The 25,338-nt window shown below is 43.4% G+C and overlaps 1 protein-coding gene across 3 annotated transcripts in view; it reads left to right on the forward strand.

Moving 5' to 3' along the window:
- Positions 1 to 25,338, forward strand: part of adkb (adenosine kinase b) — a 124,053-nt gene that overhangs the window by 46,413 nt on the left and 52,302 nt on the right. For all 3 annotated transcript variants that reach the window (XM_059324804.1, XM_059324805.1, XM_059324806.1), the window contains 2 exons: positions 10,759 to 10,931; positions 13,593 to 13,701. In XM_059324804.1, the coding sequence (XP_059180787.1) occupies positions 10,759 to 10,931; positions 13,593 to 13,701 (282 nt within the window). The remainder of the gene's footprint in view (positions 1 to 10,758; positions 10,932 to 13,592; positions 13,702 to 25,338) is intronic.

The following is a 25,338-nucleotide window of genomic DNA, read 5'->3' on the forward strand; positions in this document are numbered from 1 at the left end:
TGTCACGATGCACTGCAGCAGCCAGTAGTTATGACGGTTCCAGCTTGCCCCCCCCCCCCGCGCCCCCCCCTCTCTTCCTCTCTCTGTAAGCCGTCAGAAAAATAACACAACTTGTTTAAGCTGCCAGTTGATAAGGTGGAATTTGATCGCACAACCTCAAAGTTCAAAGCGGGCAACTGTTCTTAAATCTCCTCCTTATTACGTTGACTGTGTCTGCTTCCAGCTGGATGATGGGGTGTAGATAAGGAGCGCGCTGCACACTCTCTCCACCTCTGATGTTCGTTCTTGGCAACGAGAACACGAGCACAGTCTGTTCAGTCTTGCATTTTAACTGTTTTGTCAATTGCCATCATCCAATTCTGTTATGTCTATAAACTGAAAATTAAATTAGGTGTGCAGACTGTTACACAAGTTCAATCTATAACCGCCCAGCAGCAGTATTTCTTTCATCATGGCTTATTTTGCCTGTTTAATTTATTGAGTAAATTGCCCCTTTAACTTGCCAAGCAGGAGGAAGCCATCCATGCATTGTCCATGATCCGGGCAGAGAGGAAGATTCAGTCTATTAGTGCAATGATAGGGCCTTTACTGCGGCGAGCTCACTGATTGAATGGCATCCTTCCCAAGGTCAGGCCAGAGCTAAGAGCTATTTTCTGCTTACCTGTGCAGCCAGCCGGCCACAGAATCTGCACACAAACCGCCTTTACACCAGCGAGCTTAGTAAGCGGAGAAGCTCATCACTGATATTTCCAGCTGGTAACATGAAGAGAAACCTCTTTGCCTGCAGAAAAGGACACAAAGGCATGAGTAATATGATAAGTGGGATCTTGCTACAGTGCGTAAAGACATTAGGAATGTTGTTTTTCGATCTGCGCCAAGGGCCGAATCATATCCTCCCATTGTGTCCCTGTCAGAGTTAACCGGTGTGTTAAATGTGAATCAGTTTGCCGCGAACGTGCAGACAGGGTCAGAGGTCAAACTGGGAGCACAGCTGTTTTGTCTGCTTGCTTCTGATGAATGCGAAGTGCATGCTGTTGCTAGCCTGGTTTCCTCAAAAACACAAGCTTCTAGCTGAAATAATGTAACATGATCACCATTACCAGAATCTGAGACAGTCGTGTTTTAAGCTGCTTATGTTCAGGGACCTACTTTATATATACTGCGAAACAATATAGAAGTGTGTCAGTGATCCAACAATGGATGAACTGGGAGATTAGGGTTAATAATGTTTGGGATGGGTAGTTTTTTGTTGAATGATCTCGATCATCATTTCGCTGATGGTAAATTATGTCACAAAATGCAGTCATAACACTCATTAGAGCCCACTTCCTCCCAGCAGCTAATGTTTTGAAGTGAATTTTCCGCACCGCCACATTGAATTTAGCCGGGCTTGACCTGTGCTAAGCCCTCAACCGGGGCTGTCATTTGGCGTATGTTTAAAAAAAAAAAAAAAAATCTCTTCGGTAACACGGATCACCCGTGCTGTCACCCAACCAGGGAGGGGGGCACTGCCACCTTACCTGAGATCAAAGCACCGTGCAAATCCACCATACTGCATACAGGGGAGTTGCTGGAGAAAAGGAGGGGGGCCAGAACTGATTCACCTGTGCAGGGGCCGAGCACAGCTGCACTCCCACCAGCTGGAGCCCACAGACCACAGACAGGATTAGAGGCTTTAGCTCCAAAGGTCCCTCATCATCCCCCTGCCTGAACCTTGTATGGCAACAACCCCCACAAACACAAATGCCACTTTATGATCACTTAATAACACCCCCATCCTCACTTGCTCGGTAAATCAGCTCATGTGCTTTTATAGCCGCCATTGTCTCAGATAAATAGGACAACCCGGCAGTCTGGGACTCCCAGCCCATGAATCTGGTGTGGAGGCATTTTCCCTCCTCAGCCTCCCTCTCAGAAAGGTATCGCCGCACGGGCCGCCATTGTGAAGCTGCTCCCCGGCTCCTGTATCTGAGCTCAGCCCCTCATGCCTGCCAGGTAAACCCGTCTGCCTCTTTGCTGCTGCGATAGGGGAGTTTGGCTCTGACTGACTGAAACAACATCACCTTGTTTATCCTGTAAATAATTCACCCCTCCCGGGCAACAGAAACAAAATCAAGGTTGTGTGTTTAACAAGGGAGGCAGGGAATGAAGAGGAGCCAAAAAGAAAAAAAAAAAAAAATCAGGTGTTTCCTTTTTAGATAAACTTGCCGCCTGGGGACAGCGACACATCCCTGATTCCTATGCAGTGCGAAGATGCTGCAGTGAGATGTGTTAGGAGGTGTGTGTGTGTGTGTGTGTGTGTGTGTGTGTGGTGGGGGAGGTTTATTTTGTGTGCTCACTGAACTTGCCCTTTGATAGCTCTCTGAAGAGGGTGCAGAGATACTGTCGGGGACATTCTTGTCGTGTTTAACATCAGAACCTATGGAGTGTGTCAGCGCGTCATCCAGCTTGATGCTTATCATCGGGGGCTGTTCCTGGGAGCTGTCACCTCCCCGCCCGCCGCCCAGCCTGTGACACGTGTGTACGCGGACACGCAAGCTGACTAGCTGTTTTGGTGCTTTGTGTTGTCTAACACCACTCCCCTGGGGTAGTGTACCAGTATCAAGTCTAGACAGACTGTTTATTTTCTTCTTACTTGTAGCATCCTTCTTATTTTTATTTGTTAGGTGTAAAAAAAAAGGATGATACCCTGTACAGTACAATACATATTAGTACTAGACAGATTAATCAGATGACTGATTTAACGTGTCATTTTCTGCCACTAGGGGTCTCCCGTAAGAAAGATGGAGCAACCCTGAAACACATTATAAGCTTTTTACAATTTTTTTAGGACTCCTTGCCGTCCTTTTTGATGCATTGAGTAGCACTTTGCATCAAACTATCAGACACTCCACTACAGTTGCAGTTGTGAACACATGTTTAATGTTGTGAATTCATACTAAACTACTTGGTTATGTTTATTATGGATTGGTAAGAAAGCTGGAGCAATCTCGTGATTGCTGTCAGTGTCTCCCAATTAGACTTCCTTCAGTCTTCATTGTTCAGGAGGTTTGAACCAGTAGTCCAATTATTCGCAGACACCTCCTCCTCTGAATAAAGCTGCTGGTGTTAAAATTTGTTCATTTTTTTTATCCAATTCATACTTCCGATTACTGAAATCCTTCATCTATTTAATTATATAGATAAAAACGACCAAGATCTATAAAGTATATCTTACAAATGGGGTTTGAAACTGGGACAAAAAGTCAATTCATGACAGCTTCTGGCACAAAACCACAACCCTGAAAGAATTTTTTTTTAAGTTTTTAATTAAGGTTAGTGATTTTCCTGGATTTGTAAATTATTGGAAACATTGGTATGTAGGTACACAGAACAACTTAACTCAATGTTTTTAAACATTTCAATGCAGAAATGTTATATATCATACTGTTATTCAGGCATATTAATGGCATTGGATAAGGATGCCAGGGATGATTGTCTATTTATTATAATATTTCACTGAGCCAACACCAGGGAAGGCCACTACACTGACAGTTTGTTTTTTTGTTCACATAAATAGGTACATTTTCTTATCTGTTGATAAGGCTGTTGTTAAGTGCACAAAAACTACATTTTTCCATTCATAATTTTTTCCCTTTTACAAAGTTTAGTTTTTTAATTAACATAATTCATTAAGGTGATAGATTTTTCGTATTTAAAATAAGAGCAGCTCAACTTAAGTAAATATAAACAATGTAGACAATAACAGTGTTAAATAAATGTTTATTTCAGTTCATATTTAATTCTTGTTTTTATCAGATGCAAATAAATAAATGATTTATGCATTATACATATATATCTCCCCTCAGCCGCCCTGCTCTCTAAATATCAGTTATTGAAAAACCCATATTGGTCGACCACTAGACCATAATGTTTTTGTTTTTGTGCTGGCTGTTGTCGTGTTCACACTGGTTCTTAACTAAAACAATCTGTATATTCCCATGCACCTGGTTTCATGCAAATTGAGGATAAAAATACATTCAGAATCACACTACCATCAAAAGAAATGCCAGAGTTTTTATGGTTGTTTTTCGCTGATTGTAGATATTAAAAAAATAAAATAAAAAAAGCTTGAGGGTGTCCACGAGGTGCAGGGTCCTGACCCTGAACTGCAGTGTCCCCGTTGTGTGCCTTGCTGGAGACCTTCCATTTCACTTCTTCTCTCTCCTCATTTCCTGTCTTCTATCTACTGTCAGGTATCTAATAAAGGCATGAAAATGCCTCAAAAAATAATTAGACCCAAAAGGGGTATGCAATGAACTGAGCTCGATAATATTTTTAACACATGACGTGGTGCCTGCCTCTGCTTCATTTTTTGTAGATAAAACCCCATGCATCTCATTGTCACTTCCTCTTACAGAACATGAATCTTACACATTACATGCCATCCCTCCCCTCTATCCCGAGTGGCTGATTAAAAATGCAACAGGATCACATGCATACATCACATTTGTAACACAAATGCCATCTTAAGTGGGAATCAGCAATGAAAAGCCATCATCAAAGTTACTTGTCCTTGATTAATTATGTAATCGTGTTGTGGTCTCAAGTCTATTTGCATAACAGTAGTTGATGGAACCCAAATTGATTTGCATTTGCACAATATTTTAATGCAAAATAACTAACTAATGAGGGAATATATCCCCATCTTCATCTGGTTTCACTGGCACAAATCCCTTTTGTTCACCCAGTATGAATGTAAAGCGTGAACACCTTTCTAAAGGTTCCATGAAATTGTATTATTACTTCCTTATTAAGATTGAATATCCTTAGAAACAGGTTGCTGTGGTGGGTGAGTCACAGTAGGATATCAGGATCAGTTTGATTCTATGCAGCAACACAAGGTCATCATTGAAAATTACATAACAGATTCCTCAAACAACTTTTATCTGACATAAATTCTTAATTTCTGTATGCTCTGCAATCAGTATACAACATAATGTGCAAATTTATATCATATCCTTCCCCATATCTACTTCCCCACCAGTGTGACCCCCAGAACAACACTATTAAGGTAATTTAAGGTGTCATGAACACATTAGAAGCTTTTCACAAACTTTTTGAGTAGCTCCTTAACTAAACTTCTTGCTTATGTATGGATTAGTTTCAAATATGTATGTTTATTTCTTGAATTAAGTTACATGTGTAGCAGTATGAATAAGTTAACACTGACTTTTGGTTTCAAACGGAACAATGACAGCCGATCAGTCCTTTCCTCCTTCCTTTGCGGACTTTCTTGCTCTTTATATGACATCACCTGACCTCCAGAGCACTTCACTGCACTGTCAAAGTAATTTGAGACAAAATGAAATGACACGCTAAAAGCAAAACAAATTTGTGTTATTCATATGCCATTTGATGCAGGGTGGATATCTAGAAAGAAACAGTTTTCCAAGAAGTTAAAGTCCCTGTTTAATGTGATCTTTAAAGCTGGGAGTCCATCTTTTATATGTAGTTATTAAATTTTAAAAGGGAAGTACAGCCAAAACAATAGGAAATGAGTCACTTTCCAAGTATTTGAAGACTGCACAGTACATTTGAACATCATTAGAGCATCAGTCAGCTTTACATTGTCCTGCAGCCAGAGCCTAAAGCAGCAGGACAACTGTGAAACAACCATTACAAACGGAGACTTGAGTAGTGATACACAAGCCTCCCCACCATGCTGGTGTGTCAGCAAGGGACGCGCCAGGCACTGATCAGAAGACAACGAGGATCTGGATATTTGAAGCTGATATTGGGCCAGTTTCCCATCGGGCTACATGCTATGCCTCCCCTTTGAGTGTTGATTGCAGAGAGGAGAATGTGGTTGACTGATCTGAAAGGAAATTACTGGAGAGAGAGCTTATCCATGCCTTTGACTGATAATCAGCTCATTATCGTGTTGATCATTTACAGCTCTCCCTCTCGCCTGCTCTCTATTCTTTTAGCTGTGTCACTGAAGCAGAGCACAGAGACTTTTAATGGCTTGGCAGGGAGCCCACTGTGGCGAGGCAGGGTTAAAACAAGCATGCTAGCCCTGGCTAGTCTCCACTTTTACACAGTACAGGTCCCCACCCCACTTATCAACCCTCCCAGGGAAGAGAAAAAATTAAAGAAAAACAACAACAGCGACAACAACATATGCAACCCTGACGCGAGCAGTGCCCTAGCACCCCAACATGCCTAACTGTGCATGAAATTGAACTGATTGGAGTTATTGACCAGAAGGCTCCAGCCCCTGAGAGGACAGAGAGTACGGTGGTGGAGGAGGGGGGGTGGCCTGTGTGTTACCTGATTGAGTGAAAAATCCTCGGCCGGTTGCTTTGATGCCCTGCACTTTACAGGAAAGAGTGATTTAATGGAAGCTGCCAGACCTCATCAACGTCAGCGCTTGTGGTGAGGGCCCTCTGCTCCGCCGTGCTTTATATAAAAGCGCTCGCCATGACAGGTCCTGATGGACAGATGTTTGCTAGTTGTTTTAACTGCACAGTAAAAAGAAACACGGATATCAGCCTCCACCTCTGGCTCTAAAAGACAGGCTGCGCAGTGAGAGGAGCCTGTTACAGGCCACCCTGGCGTGCAGCACCCTCGCCCTCAGCTATTTTAGGCCTCTATAAATAGCCCTATTGAATTTTTGCCGGGTTGATAAGCCTATAATTAATGTGACCATCATTAGGCATGGACATGTTCTTCTCAAGAGGACCCCGCTGGTGAGGTGAAGCGAGGAGAATGGAGACTTCTCTTCTGTCCTTGTTTTAAGGATGAGCTGAGCCGTGTGAGAGGCTGGAAGCTGGAGTGACGGCCAACCGGCTTCCTGGTGATGTGCAGAAGGCACTTTGTTGTCGAACTGCAGGATAACACACAGTGTCATCTATCAACTCTCCACAAAAGCCCACAGTGCAGCGTCTTCAGTAGATCTGAATTGCATTGGAATTGCATCATTAATAGAGCAGAAATTATTCCCAGCAACTCCGGGAGAATACATTGACCCCTGAGGGAGACTAGAAACAAGACAATGTTTTTACAGGAGGAATATCTAACTAGAGGTCCCATTACCACTTCATCAATATACAGCAGCAAGTGAGCGGGGAGACGGGAGGGGAGGGGAGTGGGATAAAAAAAAACAGAAGAAGAAGAGGGAATGTAATAGCTTATAGTGCTAATGGCGGTCTGAGCGCTCAAGTCCCAAACATTCAGCCGCCTCATCTCATCTGGGCTGTGTAATTGCCCTCCTGGAAGCTGCCACGCGAGGCGGCTGCCTCCGTAGTGAAGAGTGGCAGCTGCTGGATGTTGAGGAGCAGGCCTAGGTCAACTCCCCAAGTGGGGCTCCTTGCAACCGTGAGATGTCATAATTAATAGCTATCTGGGGGCCCCGGGGCCAGCATTGGGCAGGCTGGCGGGTGGGTGAGATTATTTGGGTAAATGGAAGCCAAACAGAAAGAGACGCCAGACTTATTCTCCACTTAACATAATGTATACTTATCACTTTGCCTTTAGCGAGTACGCCTTTGCAGCATCTTACCCCCTGCTTTTCAGGGATATTTTTCTCGCTTGTTTGTATTAGCTTTCCCTTCCGTATCTAAACGTACCTAGAGATATGTCGCTGTGGTGTATCAGGGGAACTTATTAATCTTCTGGGACTGGCGTTCTCCCTAGTTAAGTAAATATACATGAGCTGCTGTGCAAGATACAAGCTCCCAGCACCTTCAGAAAAAATCTGTTACTTCAGCTTCCCTCTTTCTTCCCATCCTCCTCCTCTTTCTCTCTCTAACATGCCGCCTGGGGGCAAATCTCACTCTGTCTCATCTGCTGCTTAATTTCACTGGAGCGGCCCTCAGTAATGAAGCGCCTTGATGTACATTTGCCAATTTCTGCCTCTGCCATTGCGGTATAATTGGGATGTGACTAAGCATGAATACCCAGCGCAGGGTTGGTTGACCTCTCGGCGACCCTGCGAATAACGCTTTTGTCATAATGGAGGTATTATCTCACGTAATCTGGGAATGGAGAGGGATTGTCTGCAGGGTGCCAGGGATGGAAATGAATTGATATAACTCCCCACTCCTGTGCACCACAGAGGAGGAAAAAAACCTGCAAGATACATTTTTTTACATGCTCATAATGAAGACATTTTCTTCTTATCTATTGCTGCTTTGTGTTTATTGGAGTAGGAGAGCAGCTTCTGGCAAAAGCAAGAAGGGAGGGAGTTTTGATGCTGTGGCACTAGAGGATTTCTCTGTATGTATGTGTGTGTGTGTGTGTGTATGTGTATGTCAGCCTTTTCCCTGCGTGGGTGCACTGTGTACTCATGCACATGTTAGTGTGTATGTGTGTCTGTTAATGACCCTGTAAAATGACAAGCTGAGCTGGCAGTGAGTACAGCCGACGGTCAGTGAGAGAGAGAGAGGAGGTGGAGGAGGCAGGAGGGTTCAGATGGAGGTGTAGAGGAGGGGGGGTTTGGTTGAGAGGTCGGTGGTTCCACTGTGATTCACCATGCTGTCATCAGAGGGACGGGGGCCCCGGAGTGGCCCTCTCTATTCCCACCTGAGAGGCCTGCAAATGGAGGGGCCGCGCTGTCATTATTTACAGCCCGCAGCTCCTAACCTTGGATTCGGAGCTCATCAAGGCGAAGAGAAAATCAGATAGGACTTGACGTGTACCCGAGCCAGTGACCTTGATAAGTGTGAGGTGCCTGCAGCAAGAGGTTAGGGAAGAAGAGCTCGCTTCTGTCTGCTTTTGCTGTGGATTTGTGCGTGCGTGTTTGTTTATTTCAGCCAGGTGGGGAGGAAGGGGGGTGAGGCTGAATGTCTGAGCCGTGACTGGAGATGACACATGGTTGGCCCGCTCAGGGGCCAAGATACAGCAGGCATATGTGCCATCATTACTGTTCATTTTGTTGGCACGAGTGCTGAAAAGATTAGTCGAGTAATTGATTCGCCTAGTGACAGAAAATCACTTTTATGACTTAAAGGTATAATAAGTAACTTTTCTGCCTATAAAACATTCAGACCTTTTTTTTTAATATTTTTTGTTCAGCTGCGCACTTGTTTACAACAATTTTTAAACCCAGTGAAATCTGTAAGTTTAATCAAGGTAACGGTCTATTGCTGTTCATTTGGCCACCTGCATACTTTTTAGATTGTGGTTGTTGATTTTTATTTTAGCCTATATCTCAACTGGATGAAGGATTTTAGTAATCGGACGTCTGGATCTTAAGTCATAACAGAAACAAGCTGAACAAACATTAGCGGCAGCTGTCTGCCAAGCAGCAATGGAAAAACATTAATTTTTAATGTGCAACTGCTCTTTTATAGTATTTTTACTGGTTTTAAAAAACGGGTCCATTGTTTTAGAGAATAGCAAACCTCTGTGGATGATTCGGCTACTGGTGAAAACCTCCTGATTGTCTGGATCTTAAGTTATCAGAGAAACGAGCTGAGCTAACGTCAGAGGCAGCTTTGTTTACAGCCTCTCTGGGACGTCCATTGTCTGGCAAACAGTGTCGGAGAAACACTGATTTTTTTTTTTAACATGAAACTTCTTTTAACAAGTTTCAGTTTGAAAACTGAAGAAATCCTAAGCAGGAGACGCTGACCACAGGTGCTACAGGCCGCAACTGAACTGAAATTTCATGGATGTTTTTCAGTTGAGAGACACCTGGTGGCAGAAAATTACACATTTTTAGGCTGCCAAACATTTGCTGGTTATAACTTCTTTAACACTAAATTAAACGTCACCCTTCTCTGTTTGATATCTCTCTAAACGTAATACTTTTGAATTTTGGTGATACAAAAACATGCAATTTGAAGATATCAAAAAATAACAAAAGCATTAATGGATAATGAAAATAATAATTATTTGTGGCGCGATTGTGTTACCACTGCAGAGCCACAAGGTTAGCTATGTTTCTAAATTGGCAGCCTTGTTCTGAAAACAGACCTGACCCGTTCTTAATGTAATGAATTTTCTCCTGGGCAATTTTTTATTTATTTATTTATTTTTAGATCTGAACTAGTTACCTAGAGACCAGAGGGGGGAGCACAAAATAACAGGGGAGAGAATCTCTGGATGGGTGATGAAAATGCATTTTTCTTCCCCCACCGAGATGCTATTTGGTCGTGTGAAATGATTAATTTCACACATATACAGGTCATCCCCAAAAGCGGCAACATCTCATTCACAAGGGGCCCCCGTCAGCAACAAAACAGGAGGCTGCAATAAAATGAGCAAACAGCAGCACGTACTGTACGTCAATAAATCTTTGGAGGTTAAACCTGAGCGCTGTAGAATTTGAGCAGCCCCCACCCCCTCCTCATCAGGTAAAAGTCACTGAGTACATCAGGACTGTCGAGACCAAAAAATGGCCGACGAGCAGTTCAGGGAGTGTCCTGTGGTAGCAGGTACACAGTCTCTCTCACACACACGTACACACAGTCTGTGTTTGCATAAGTAGGATGGAGCCTTGAATTATGGGGTTTGTGTAAATAAGGAGATGAGACTGTTTTTAGCACACATGGAAGAGGGAGTGCTTGGATGAGAATAGTGCCTCTATGTGGAGTGGAATTGGTCTTGGGTTGTTTACGACAGCTCGCAGCCCTCATATATCACAAGCAGTATGTTTGCTGTGAAGCTACAGTTTGTATGCCATCTGCCTTCGCTGAACTTGACCCTTCAAACAGACTTATATTTTGTAAACTGAGCTCACTGTAACTGCTGTTTTTATTTTCTCTTTCGTAGTGGATGATCCAGGAACCCCACAAGGTGGCCACTTTCTTCGGGTGCATCGGGACCGACCACTTCGGGGAGATCCTGAAGAAGAAGGCGGAAGAATGCCACGTTGACGCGCATTATTATGAACAAAATGAGGAGCCGACCGGTACCTGTGCAGCCTGCATCACCGGGGACAATAGGTTAGCCACCTTTCCGTCACCCTTGACCAAAAAATGACCCTGTAGCTCGGATTCGAAATAGTCATTCTGGTTCATTTTTACATCCTCAGGCAGGCAGTTGACTCCTCTGGGCTGGAAGTCATAACAGGGAATCATAGCTCAGCTCACACATCAAAAGGAAAAAGAACAGCTTGAGTGTGTTTTTCCAGGCCCCCTCTCAGTCTCTGCCGCCCCAGTGGGTTGTCATCCATCTATAGGCTGACAGTAGCAATGTGTTAGAGATGGCTGGGCTATCCCAGCTCTCACCTGTCAGCCTTCTCGGCTGTAAAAGGGGCTTTAGCATCTCTGGCGACTCTCACGCTAGCATCATCATCAGCACGTCTGAGACAGCAGAGGTCAAAGCCTCCGCGCACACACATGCACACAAATATCACTACCAGCGAGGGCTCCAGTTCATGATAGACCAGGTGCGGATCAATAACCTTCTCTAAACACTCCCCTCCTCAGCAGCCCTTCATCCGCTGCCACTGGAGTTGTCAGTCAGTCAACGGCTGGACCTCGACCGCCCCGGGAGCCAGCCCCGCTGAATGGTCTTAGTGGGCTTGTTTGATGTGGCTCTGACACCTGAAAAGGTCAGGTGCCGTGCTAAGGGAGACGAGCTCTGTAATATTTCTTACAGGTGTTTAACAGACAGCTCAGGAGGCCAGAGGAAAGGTCGCCGGCAGGGCCAGATTGGAAGGGTGATGGCTTTGAAGGATTGGGAGCCAGTATGTCACAGCCCCCAGGCTTTGATTAGTGCAACTCTTCAAAGAAAAAGATCCACCTCCTCTCCCCAATCTGACAATTTGAGTTTCAAACTGTGAAGATACTGTATGTATCTATGAATAATCACAGTGTAGGTGTTAGATAATACATTTATTCAGTTCTTACATGTGTAATCAAAGGTTTAATAAGCCAGTCCCTCCAGGATCTCAGTTTTTGTGCACAGCCCAAAAGGATGTATTAAGCATATTTGCATTTTATGACCAATTTTGTAATATTTCACCATAAATTATGCTAATATTATATATCCAGTTAGAGTATAAGTTGTTGCGAGCCTATGCTGTTAGCTATACAAGACATTTCTAACTTATTTTCCTCAAACTTGAGTCTGCAAGGCAAACTTAGTAGTTCCTGCCATAACATTATGTACTGCCAATAGTCTCCATAAACCAAATTTTATGAGTTAGATTAGAAAAAGTTCTTTTGTTTTGGTAACTTTAATTAAATTAAATTAAACATGGCTGGATTCAGCACAGCCTGAGAAGATAAGTTGTAGGGAAAACAAAGTCCTTGTTATTAGAGTTGCAAGGAAGTCTCATTATGGAGATTGACACCAAGGCTAAACGATTAAGTGCAGTCCACATGTTTACATATTAACATTGTTGTAAGAGCAGCGTAATGTGTGCATAGTGAGCGTGTGGTTAAGTGACTGACTGAGAGAGAGAGAGAGGGTGATGGTGGATGAGCTGAGAGCAGACAGATGTTGGCTATTGGAGCAGAGAAGGAAATTGGCAGTAACGTTGTCAAGTTTAAGCAAATGCACAGTGTTGGGTTTCAGTTTGTCCATAAATAAATGCTGCAGCTCATCAAAAACAAAGTAAAGTTATGTGTCTTTATTTCCACAGCTAGGTTAGCCCCAAAGCAACATATTGACAGCGAGGCTTTGATTTATCTTAATATCTTAGAGTTGTAGAGCCATTTGTTACAATACTCTTACTGACATGAGTTTAGTAAGATTCACTATTAGATAAGGAAGTAGGAATACAAAGATAAGGATTTTTTTTTGAAGTCGTGTGGTAAATAATCACAAAATTGGTCTAAAAATGCAGTTTTGCTAATAAAAGTGGTTCTAAATTTGCAAAAATGGCAAATTCCTGGTGGGACTGACTTATTGTAGTGTTTCAGTTTTATCTGTTTTACATATGAGATATAATTAGATGTAGCTGTTATCTGAGAGCGCTGTGCTGTGCTCATGTCTGTGAGACTTCCTGAGTGTTGGCCCTCTCACCTTTGAGTCCATTACTGCCTCTCAGGTCAGACACAGTCCTCATCCTGCTGTCATATGGTAACCGCCGTCATCGCGCCCTGATCAACTTAGCACTGTGTTTCCTCCCTGAGCGCATGAGAACGGACCTCTTCCTGTAGCAGCACCCACCTGTCATATGTTCGCCTAAGTAGCGATGATGGTTGCACTCATTTTGATGGCCGCTCATAAAGCAACGGCACACGAGGACTGGCTAATGAGCTATGTTAAGATAATGCCACCTGCTTCACTTCCAGCTCACCACTCAACTCAAGTGTTCATTTAGCAATGCATTTCTGTTGTTTTTCCACCTTTGCTAACAATGGACCACTTTTCCAGGTGTAATGATGATGTGAATAATTTGTGGCGCACTGTTGGCCTTGAAAACCCCTCTGTTTATTTGAATCTCTCCTTTTTGGTGTTTGAGATAACCTAAAAAAAATAAAGATGGCTTTATTTCTCCCTGGTTTAGACATTCTGAGAAACCATTATCATCCCTTTATATCACAAAAGAACAAAGGAAAGTCTGAGGCCGGAGTGTTTTTAGGGATGTTTTTGAGACAAAATTAAGATGGATGATAAGCGAGGTGGAAGATTTATGGGGTCTGTCTCGGCAGGTCCCTTGTTGCTAACCTGGCAGCGGCAAACTGCTACAAAAAGGAAAAACACCTGGACTTGGACAGCAACTGGGAGCTGGTGAAGAAAGCCAAGGTCTATTATATTGCGGTAAGTGAGACCCTCTACATTCAAAATGACTGTTCCCCAACTCTATTGCCAGAAGAGGACAAAATGTTAAGAGGCTTTATTCAGGAAATGCCTCAGCGCGCCTTCTGCATTGTCAATATATCCATTCATCCTTTGTCGAGTGAAATGAGCTATGTTACCTATTGAGACAATACAGCTCCATTCTCCCTATTTTCCCCTCGTCTTTGTGCACGAAGCTGCAGCACAGTGTGAAATTGTTCTACATGTAATGCATTCATTCATTTCTCTTTTTTTTAATGTGAAGACAAGCCAACAGGTGCTCTGAAAGTGTGAAAATTGATTATTCAAGTTCATTCGGCTTTACCCCCCTCCTACACAATCTTCCCCCTACAGACAAAACACACACACACACACACACACACACAGATTGAGGAGGACAGATGTGCGCTTAGACATTCACACATACACTCAATCTGCAACACTGAGGTAATGTCTTCACTTACAGCTTCTGGAGTAGGATGGCGTGCCATGCTCATGTTTCACTGTTTGGGATTAGATTTAATTCTGGCAGATCAACATTTTTCTCTGATCTCAAGTCAAGATGATAGCCCTGAAATTGCACCGCATTCCACGTCTTTAAGCAGTTCATTATCGGCATAAATCAGCATTACAGCCTCACCGTCAACATACTCCTTGGCATATTGTCCCGAGTGAAATTCACAATAGTCCCCCTGTTGCCCACAAGCCCTCTAAACATGAGTGTACTGTACTCCAATAATGATGGAGGTTTCATAATTAGCCGCCCAGTCGCAGAAACAAACACCCCCTCCCAAAAAAAAGGGGAAAAAAAGCCGTCAGTGCTTGTGCCAGAAAGCAGATCAGTCAGTCCATCCTCCAGAGTTTGTGTGGTCTCATTTTTAGCCTCTGCTTCGCATTAGCAAACACGGCACATCCTCTGCAAATTGGCAGTTGGGTTTTGCCCACATCCGACAGTCTTGCGCGCAGGGAAAAGCTTCCGTGGGATTTGAGGGGGGATAGAAGGGCCACAAATGGGTGTTTGTCAGTGCTTGGAATCTCAAACGTCGTTTTTCAGCGTCCCTCCTGGGCCTCTTTGTCAAAACAGGGGGATCATTCGCTTTATTAGGGTCCCATTCGCACTTCCAAAGTACTTAGCCAGATACACTGCTACAGCTATTCCCACTTAATACTGTGTGGCGTGTCTAGACCGGTGTTCACTAAGGCCTCCTCTCTCCATTAACCTTGTCGAGAGCACTCAGATGTATTTACCCAATTTACAGCCAGATTGTACATTTTCTCCCCCTCTCTCTCACACACTGTACCAACCTCTGCTCTATATTAACGTGCTTTGTTGATTTTTTTTATTAAACGACTGCTGGGCGGTATACACAGTCTTGTACGCTCTAATCTGCAAACGTAATTACCGAAAATGCGTGCACGTGTATATGTTAGCATGTTATTTTACTCGCACGTGCGTCCGTGTTTGTCGGAGCATGTGTGTTAAAGAGGTGATTGATGATTCCTGGCAGAGGCTCTCAAGGTGCCTGCTACTATGTGGTGTGATTGGATGAAAACAGAATTATTAGAGGGCTCTTGCAGCCAGTCTGGCTCATCCAGCAGCAGCGGCGGCGGCAGCAGCAGCAGGGCTGGTGGCAGACGCAGAGCAGGGAGGCAGCACTGCCATTTCTCACAAAGAGAGAGAATGTTGAACTCCTGCCAAATGTTTGGTGGCAGGCTGTTGCTAGGAAATCTGGGTCCTTAGGCAAATCATTGCACAAAGACCAATAACAAAGGCGTGAGGGGGAAGAAGGAATGGCTAAACGCATTTCAGGCAGAGGATATCTCTCTTTTTTGTTGAATGCCTTCGCTGCTGCAGTGATGTTTACAGTTATTTCTTTCCCCGACGATTGTAAACATCAGAAATGGAGGGTGATGTATTGTGTGAAGGGGAGATGAGTGACTCTAATTGGTGGGGGTGATGTGTGCGTGCTGGCCCAGTTAGCCTCTCCCACCCCCCACCCCCCACCCCCCACCTCCCCCTCCTTCCCTTCCCTTCACTCTCTCTTTCCTTCCATCCCCATCCCCCTTGGCCCTCTATGGACACCCTCCTCCTCCTCTCCTTTTGCTGTCTCCTTTACCCCCCCCCCCCCTTCTCTCTCCCCCCCCTTCTCTCTTTCTCCAGACACACATACACTTGCTGCTAAACACACACAGCATGCACGCACACATTCTGCAGCATACCACTGGCTTGTTTTTCTTACCACTGAGCGCTTTGCCCTGTAATTTGATCTCCACTGCTTGATGCATCCTCCATGATGCCACTTTGAATTAACCTATGGCTCCACAGCTCTCCTTAGCCCTGGCTAATAAAATGGCCTCTCCTAACTTATGCTCTTTACATTCATGAAATAAAGAGACAGTCGGCCCATAGCGTGGAGCAAGTAAGCAATATCGAGAAGAGGGGAGACGAACAAGACAATTGACTGTGAAAAGGCCTGTTAATGACTCGGCACAGATGGTCAGAAATAACCCAAGGATAGACGGAGGAGACACTCGCCGCTGCCAACTGGCCTGATACACAAAACTCACCCAATGAGACACAAGCTGCAGTGCTGTTAGGTCACAAACCTGATCACAGCTGTGGACGCTGTTCGTTTACGCCCCTTAGCTAATGGCGATATCCCCGTTAGCCCGCAAGAGGTGAGCCACGCCCGAGGAAAAACAGCTATCCCACCTTTTATTTTTCAAACAGCGCAGCAACTTGAAGCAGAATGCCTCACACTGTTAACACTGGCACACTGCATATAGCATTAATTGGCAGTTGTATTCTTGCCCTCACTGCAGGGGAAAGCTGAGTTCAGCTTCAGTCACTGAGCATAATATGCAAGAAAAAGAGGCGAAGGGGAGGGCAAAAGCAGAAAAAAAAGCGCAATACTGGCACCACAAGCAGCACGTCAGCCTGCTTACACTCCAGAGTGGCACACATACACACACATATACACACACATTGTTACTCCGCCCCACCAGCCCCTGCAATTTGCAGCCAAAAAAGCAAAGGGAGAGGTTTTTCCACACACACAACTAACTGACATCTCATCAGCCAGCCGAAGGGCTGATTAGCACAGAGGTGACTGCGGCTGTGTCTCTGTCCAACTCGGAGGACCACGCTGTCCTCACGCTGACCTTGAGCTTCCTCTTCCTCTCTTCCTCTATCCTTTCTCTATATCCTCCTCCTCTCCTTCCACTCTCCCCCCCTTGCCGCTGCTCTTTATCTCCAATATTCCTCCCTTCTTCTGTCTCCATCTCCTCCCTCCTTCCACCCTCTCCTTTTCTGTCTTTTCTGTCTTTTCTCTCTCCACTCTGTACTGCACCACTCTGCACTGCCCCTGTCCTTCCACATAGCCAGGGAGGGATCACGAGGCAAAATGCAGGCAGTGGAGAGAAAGAGGGAGGGAGAGAGGGAGGGAAGAGAAGTAGAGGGGGGAGAAAAAAAACTGGCAGGCTCTCCTTTTGTCTGCAGGCGATCAGTTACAGTCTTGGTTGCCGATGAAATTTAATCCCCACCGCATTTACATGCCAAGTTTGACTTCTGGCAAGCCTTATTAAATAGATTTGTAAATCATTTCATCTTGATTAGAATCTGTTCTCAAGGGATCAACATTTTTTCGCCTTGCTTGTGTTTTGTTATGTGCACAATCTGTGCCCACTGGTGTTAAAAATTTGAAAGTCAACCCTTGGTGGTGTTATTTTTCTGTGTGAGTGAGTGTGAGCAGTAGGGTTTAGGGGACAAAGAGCGATGGGTGCCAAGTCCCGTCCGTCACCCGGCCAAGCCACTGTGTCAGCATGTCTCCCATCTCTGGAGGTCATGTTGGTGGGCGAGCAACTGCTATGATGTGTATTCTCTTTATTAGGCTGACACCACAGTGTCTTTAGCATGGAACAATGTCATTTCAAATTGTGTCTAATCAGATGGCATTTTGTAATTGCCAGCAAGCATCTTATGAATATGAATTCATAATTGTTCAATTACAAGCCGACTGCATCATATTTATTGGCTTTTTTTTTTCTCCCGCTGGCCTGGGCCAATTATAGGATTTAAATCTTGAGGCAATCAAGTGATAAGGGTGAGGCGTTTAGTGTTTGCTGTCACTATATAATTCTCCCGAATGTTAAACATGCATCTGGGAGGGCTGTATTTGTCAGAAGGCTGTGCGTGGAGGTGCACCTGCCTAATTGAGTGGTAATGAGCTGTCAGGAGTGCAGACTCGGTGATTGGCTCTTGGCGGGGCGTCCCGTGACAGTGGGACGTATGGGCTGGCCCGGCCCTGCTGGAGGATCAGCCAGCTCCACAGCCCTGCAGGCCTGAGTGGGCGGAGCGTGGTAAATTAGGGTGGAGAGGCCAAGCGATGCTGGCTGCCGAGACATCCTGTGGCTTTCACTCGTCTGTGGGATTTATTTAGGTTGTTTACAATTATCCTCACTCCTGGTTTGGTTTTACCTCTTTATGTCAGAGGGGGGAAGAAGATCTCAGATGGTTTGCTAAAGTAAAAGTAGCAGTGCTGCACTCTAAACACTCTGCAACAGAAGTAAAAGTCCTGCATTTAATTTGTACTTACAGCCACTATGTGTGTGTGATTACTGCATGTGTTTATGTCCATAGAAAAGTCACAGATCTCAGAAAACACTTTGGTTTTACTACATAGTGCACTATATTTACTGTTTGCCATTTTATTATAAGCGTCTGAATTTTAAGTGTGAAATATATGCACTATGTAATGCCCTCAAATATACCAACAGTGGAAGAAATAAGTAGTGTTTTTCCTAAATTTGTCCAAGCCCCAAGTGTACACAAGATTCTTCAGTTAAAAATATACAATTTCACATTATTTTTAATTATCCTGGTCCATTATTATTCCCATATCAGTGTACAAAAAGTTGGAAATATCTAGCACATAATGATTAAACAACAGCCAAAAAGCTTAAAGAAAACTTGCTTTAAAAAGTGCACTGGGGGTCAAGTACAACGTTTCAATCTGGGAAAAGTAACTTAGTGAGTTCTGGTGCTCTCTTTATATTGATTTTTTAATTAATTCTGTTTAGGTCGTGCCCAAAACGGCCTGGGTGCTGCACATAATCCTTATGATGGTGGTGTCCCTAGCATCTCAACTACTCTTTGCTAATAATCCCACTTTTTTTATAGATAGATATAAATAAAAGTGGTATGACTCAACACCTCAGTGATTAGTTATGTCATTATATAATGATTTTTATTGTCCCACAGCATGTCTAAAACGACCACTAGAAATCACACCAAAATCCGACACATAATAGCTTTAAGTTTAAGCAACAAATATACAAAATATACAAAAAAATGTGTTACACACATTTTATTATCAATGGTGATTTTTAATGTCGCTAATTGAGCTAACTGTAAACGAAGCTCAGATTATGAGAACGATTATGTAAAGGGAGTTTTATTTCATTCTCTCTTTATCCACTATATCTTTACAGAAATGCTGCTAAATTAAAATTCCATACATAGAAGAACATTATAAACTGTTTTTAAGACAATCATGTGCTTTATATAATGTCTTCACTAAAAAAAAAGTTCAGATAAATGCAGTAGAGTAAAAACAACAATATGTCCCTTTGAACCAGAGTGGAGTTCTATAAAGTAGCATAAAATTAAAAAATACTCAAGTAAACTACACCTTAGTAAATGTTCTTAGATACATCCCCCATTGTTGCTTGTCCCATTTATTAATTTATTTATGTGTTTTATGGTAATATAAACACATTAAGCTTTAGCAAAAGCAAATATGTTTGAATTTACTGTGGAAAGTTTACAGGATGTCAAGGTTTCTCATGTCATTTTGTTATTATGAAGGAAAAGTTCTCATCACACTGAATGGCATCTATTTTGGTTTAGATTTGTGTATTTGTGCGGTTTTATTTTTATTTATTTATTTATTGCTTTTGTTCGCAATGTGTGTGGAAATACTTAAAAGTTGGCAGAGCCGCACTGGTTTTATTTTGGGAGTTCTTTATTTCTAGCATCCTAATTTGAACAACAACAGGAGGAAAAAATGCTTTAATCCACTGTATCTTGAGTAATTGCCTCTTGGGGGGGGCACATTTTTGGACTCTGGCAGGCTTCCAGGCTGTAGGTCCATATTACTCTACCAGCATGCAGTGACTCTCTCCTTGTACACCCACGTTACCTTGTAAAAACAGTTTTTCTTCTTCAGCAGGGAAAACACCATGTCCTTTCACCCTGGATTACTGTGTGCATCTGCTCCACCGGCAACAAGTCTGTTTTCCTCTGCCTTGCTGCAAAAAGGATGAAATAGTTCAGACTTAATGATATTTCTACTTTCCATCACCTTGTCCCTTTGCTCCCTCTGCATCAAAGCACTCGTGTGTGTGTGTGTGTGGGTGTGTGTGTGTGTGTGTGTGTGTGTGTGTGTGTGTGTGTGTGTGTGTGTGTGTGTGTGTGTGTGTGCCTTTTTATTCATGAGACCAAGTTGTGAAACGTAGAATAATGTATCCGTCCTACACTGGGATGTTGTGGCCATTTGTGCGAGTTCCATGGCTTAATTGAATAGACTGAGTAATTATTTGTCAAGTAATGCTGAGCAGAAAATAAATAGCCACTTTGCGGCCGTGAATTGTGCCTGATGGCCATGTGTTGATACTCTCACCAGGGAGAGTAAAAACCTGCTCTACTGGCTAAGTATCTGATTAAGATTCACATGATGAAACCGCAGACGCTTTAGGATAGTGTGTCTCCTGGGCAAAGATAGTGAGTAGAGTTAAGTGTCAGATGCTGTTATATTATCACGCCGGAGCATAAAGCCTCGACTGAATAAATATTGCTGGAATATTCTCTTCGCCACACACCCATCCGAGGTGCCCGGGTCAGCCTGACAGTTTCCGACAAAGGATCACCACAGATGTGCATCTCTGTGCAGCAGATGCTGGACACTGTTCTTTGAGAATTGTTTCCTTCTGCAAGGTTTCATTTTTCCCTTTTATGTCGCTGTAATTTGTTTATGGTCTGTAATAAGCCTGTGCATAGCTTCCTTCTGCCAGTTTGGCCTTGGTCCATTGTAAACTGCCAGTAATTTTTCTCTCCGTTCCTTCTTAAAAGAGACTAATGACTTCTGAGGATAATATAATATTTTTTAATGATTTGATAATTCATTCATTTAAGTTATAATCCTTGAGATTTTCATTATATAACACCTTAGTTTTCATACTGATAATGGCCAGGGTTTTTTTCTGCAACATCCATTATGTGTATGTTGGTACACACGTTTCTCCTCTGTCCTTGGAATGAAAACAGAGTGTAAAAAAAACAACAAGTTGTGGGTTCATGGGATGTTGTTGGACCATTTCTTGGCCGGATTAGTGACTTCTTGGAGTCAACTCCAACTTGCCTGGCAACAGCACAATACAAAGACTTCCAAAAAGTCACTGCACCCGGCAAGAAGTATCCCTCCACAGATGTTTATGATCTAAAATATTCAGATTTTGTGTTTTATTGACTGAGTGAAATACCTCACACTTATTTTGATATGTGAAATGCACTTAAAATTAGTAATTTTCTGCTTTCACCTTTATTTTCTATGTAATGTTGCTTTTGAAAACCATGTAGTTGTTTGACCATTCTAGTGGCCTAAAATGGTGAAGTAAGCTAAATTAACACCGCTTAGCTGACAATGTCTCGGGGCTGCAGTGGTCCGACAGAATGATTTAACTAACTGTGGTGTTATTGTAAAAATATAATGTTAGTTGGTTTTACTAGGACAAACCTAATGTCCACAAATTAAACATCATTTAGTCGGCATCATGTATGTTGGTTAAAGAGTTTAACATGTAGGTTTCCTTATTAAAGCCTCCAGTTATACTTTAATCAATTTTATAGATACTAATATATGTCTATAATCTATGCTAACCAATAAGTTACTACAACCAACCACAGACACATTCAACTAAAAGACGTCAGTTAATACTTGGTGAACCGAAAAAAAGTCAGCATACAGTATACATGTTTAGTATTTTTTTAACCATGGAAAACTTGCCTGTTATTTTGCAGTCAATATGTCAAATAAGCATATTTCCCAAAATGTTGAATGAGTATAACTTTAGAGAGCATTTTGACTTATGCACCTGTAAAGGTATCAGGTAACAAATGCTGCAACTGCTGTTTTTTTCCTCTATATTATTGTTTGGTTTATCTTTTTTTTTAAATGCCCCTTTGTAGTTCCCAGAGGTGATACTACACCTGTGCAAGGGTGAAAATACTTGTTTTGTCCAACCAGCACTTTAAAGAGTTTACAATTACTAAAAAAAAAAAAAAAGAAAAAAGCAGCACAGTCTCGTATTTGTATGGCTGGAGGCAGGGAGTGTGCAGGATATTTGCTTGGCAAATGCTGATTAATCGACTAATAGTTCTGCTATAGCAGCAAACTGTTTGTTTCAGTGGGCACGTCTGTGGTTAGCAGCACATGCAGTGGGAAAGTGTTTATTTTTCATACATGGTCCCACTCAGACATAGGCTAGTACTCTGACCTTATCTATTGTTTCTCAAGTGTATATTGTAAGCAGCTTTGGAGGCTTTATAGAGACTTAGCCGGCAGGGCTGCCGTTGCTCTGGTGGAACATTTGGACCTCTGGCAAGTGTCAGATTTTCAGCAGCACATTAAATCTCTTAACCCAGTTCTTTTTTCCCCTCCCCTTCCTCTCTCTGTCTCTCTCTCTTCCTCTTTCCCTCTCTCCTTCCCATGCTAACAAGCTGGCTGTGATTTATTTTTCATGTGTGGCGTTGTTAGCCTCCGCCATTTTTTTCCCCCTTTTTTCCCCGGCATCTAAACTCTTGTGCCAGTGGTTAGCCTGGTGCCCAGGCCCCGAGGGGGCAGAGTGGAAATGCAGCCAGAGCAGCTGCACATCCACCCCGACCGGGCAAAGTCCTCCAGTCGCACTGTGATGGGGAGGCCAGAGCTACTTTGATTAGCATGTCCGTCCTTATTGGCCAGCTTGAATGTCATGCACCGTGAGCCCAGTCGTCTAATGCTCCGGCTGGCCAACGGGGCCGCTCCCTGCAATTACTGATAGGGCTGCTTGTTCCAGTGTGGAGGAGAGGCCAGGGAGAGCGCTAAAGTGCCAAATGATTGTCCTCGGGTAAATAAAAAGCAGACATCTTCCTTTTTTGATGTTCTATATGTGCGTGCCTTATTTTCAGATGCTGTGGCGCAATCACATTTGAAAGCATTTTGCGCTCCCAACATAACAAGGGGGAACCAATCAAAACAATAACTGTGGTTCCTTTTGACAAAGCCCTTGGCTCACAATTGTCAGAAGATGTAAGCTGACTCATCCACACAAGAAGGGCATGTATCCCTGGGAGCGAGGGGCGAAAAGCTATGATGAATCTTCCCCTCTGTGCTCTCTTCTCTCCACTGAGCCTGCATGGATTAATTACATGACTAGTAGCTAGTTTAGTCCCATTATTTATTTTTTCTAATGAATAATTTTACTCTCCCTTCCCGCCTAGATTTTATTCTGCTCAGGACTTTTTCGGCTTCACCCCGTGGAAATAAGAATGCATTGATTATTTTCCATCTAGCAAATATCCCACCAACTGAGGAATAACATGCCTTTCCCCTAATTGGTTTGTTTATCTTGAGCAACAGACTCTGGGTTTGTTTGGACTCTGGCTGGCATCCACACACTGCACCGCTCCTCAGCATGATTACTCACCTTGGGAGGAGGCTGCTGGAGCAAGGTTGATGTTCCCCGCATAGACATCAGGCTGTCATTCTCCCCGCTTATGTGACATCATTTGCCAAGACAGATTTGTTACAGGAAAAATAAATTCAGGCCTAAAAAGGGATTGATTTAAGGACAGGCTGCGAGTGGAAAAAGGCGACAGGAGGGATGGGGGCTCCCAGACACATTTCACCACTGAGAGGGCTCGGGCCGGATCCAAACAAGCTGCCAACAGAAGATGGATTCTGGCTTCATGTATAATTGATAAACTGTATGTTCTAGGTGTCAGCTTTAAAGAGGGAGCTAGGACTATATCAGGAAGCTTTTTTTCCCTCTCTGAGGCGAGCATCATTTTTATTTTGTCCTCCCCCGTTCTCTGGCTTATCTTCTCAGTTCAGAAAGCCCCGTTGAAAATTATCGTTTTCTTTGAAGACGACGTTCGGGAAGTGCAGCTTTAAAAGCACATCCTGTTCCTGTGCCTATTAGGAGTGCTAGTCCAGGGCAGATAGCCATCTGCAAAGTTGACTGTACATCCTGAGTTATCAGGATTAGCCATCTTACTCTTGACACCTAGCACATTAATATTAGCTATGGGAGACTCTATCCTGCTGAAAGCAGCATAAAAGGATTAATGCAGCGCTTATCCTTTTGGAAATAATGCCCTTTATTGAGCGGATTTGACACTGCAAAGGCTAATGATGACATTGAATGGAGCAAGAATAAGTAATGGTGCATCATCCCGTGTCATGCAGCCAGAATAGTCGGTATTTGCATTCCGACGGCTCAAACCGTATTGATTTTGCTGAAGGCGTTCGGTTGTTTTTCCTCTGCAGCAGTAAGAAAGTGTTACTCAATCATCAACGTCCTGTAGCTAATGACAGTCCTCTCCCCGTAGGCCCAATGACATGCTTGCTTTCTTCGTCACATTGTATGCTACAATCTCACCTCTGAGCACTTTGAGCTGCAGCAATTACTGTACATGAAACACAATATGCCAGCATGTCACCCTTCCTGTCCGTCACGCAGAGACGTGGGGTTAATGTGGCTTTGCCCACTCACTTTAATAGTAGTAAATTTGTATCCTGCCAGTCAGATCTATGAGTGGAAGCAGTACAGTTTGTTCCACAAAGGCTTGACTATTTTAGTGGACCAGAGGAGGGAGGAATACCAACTTTGTCCCCTATAATTTCCCTTTGACACAACACAATAGCCGTCACAGCCACAGATTGTGTGCCCTGAAAAAGTGCCCTGATTCACATAATTCTTTTAATACTCCCCTTGTACACTTGACTCTGGATGTTGCAGGATGTAAACAGTAAATGTGCCTGCATGGGGTTGCCGGATCCCGCCACACAGTGAGAATTTAAATCAAGCTAAAAATGATTGCAATACAGTGGGAGAGGGTCTCCTTGAACCCCTAACATGATTTGATTATAAAGAGGTTAAACAACTGTAATAATAAATCTGTCAAAATTTTAATAAGATGTGCCATTTTGTATTGGGCGTTACAACACTGAGGGGCAGACAAGTGGCCATCAGGGCCACCTGAGAACATTCACTCTGTTCTTTCTGCTAAATTGCCGCTTCCCCTAGGTGTTTTTTTTAGCTGACAAGATAGTAACCTTATCAATCATGGCCGCTTCCCTCTTTCTCCCAAGGACTTGTGTTGATATGTTCTAAGTGCTCTCTCCTTTAGCGGTTTTAATGGGAATATTGCATGCTCATTTCAGCGATGCCTCCCTGTTTCTTAATGAGCTGATAAAGCCCCAATTATGGAAGCAAATCCTGATTTCTGATTTGCATTACCGACTCTTGTTTCACCACACACGGCGGAAATGTACATGATTGAGGTGCTGAGATGTTGGCCTG

The sequence above is a fragment of the Centropristis striata genome, chromosome 21, assembly GCF_030273125.1.
Source record: "Centropristis striata isolate RG_2023a ecotype Rhode Island chromosome 21, C.striata_1.0, whole genome shotgun sequence".
Classification (NCBI taxonomy): domain Eukaryota; kingdom Metazoa; phylum Chordata; class Actinopteri; order Perciformes; family Serranidae; genus Centropristis; species Centropristis striata.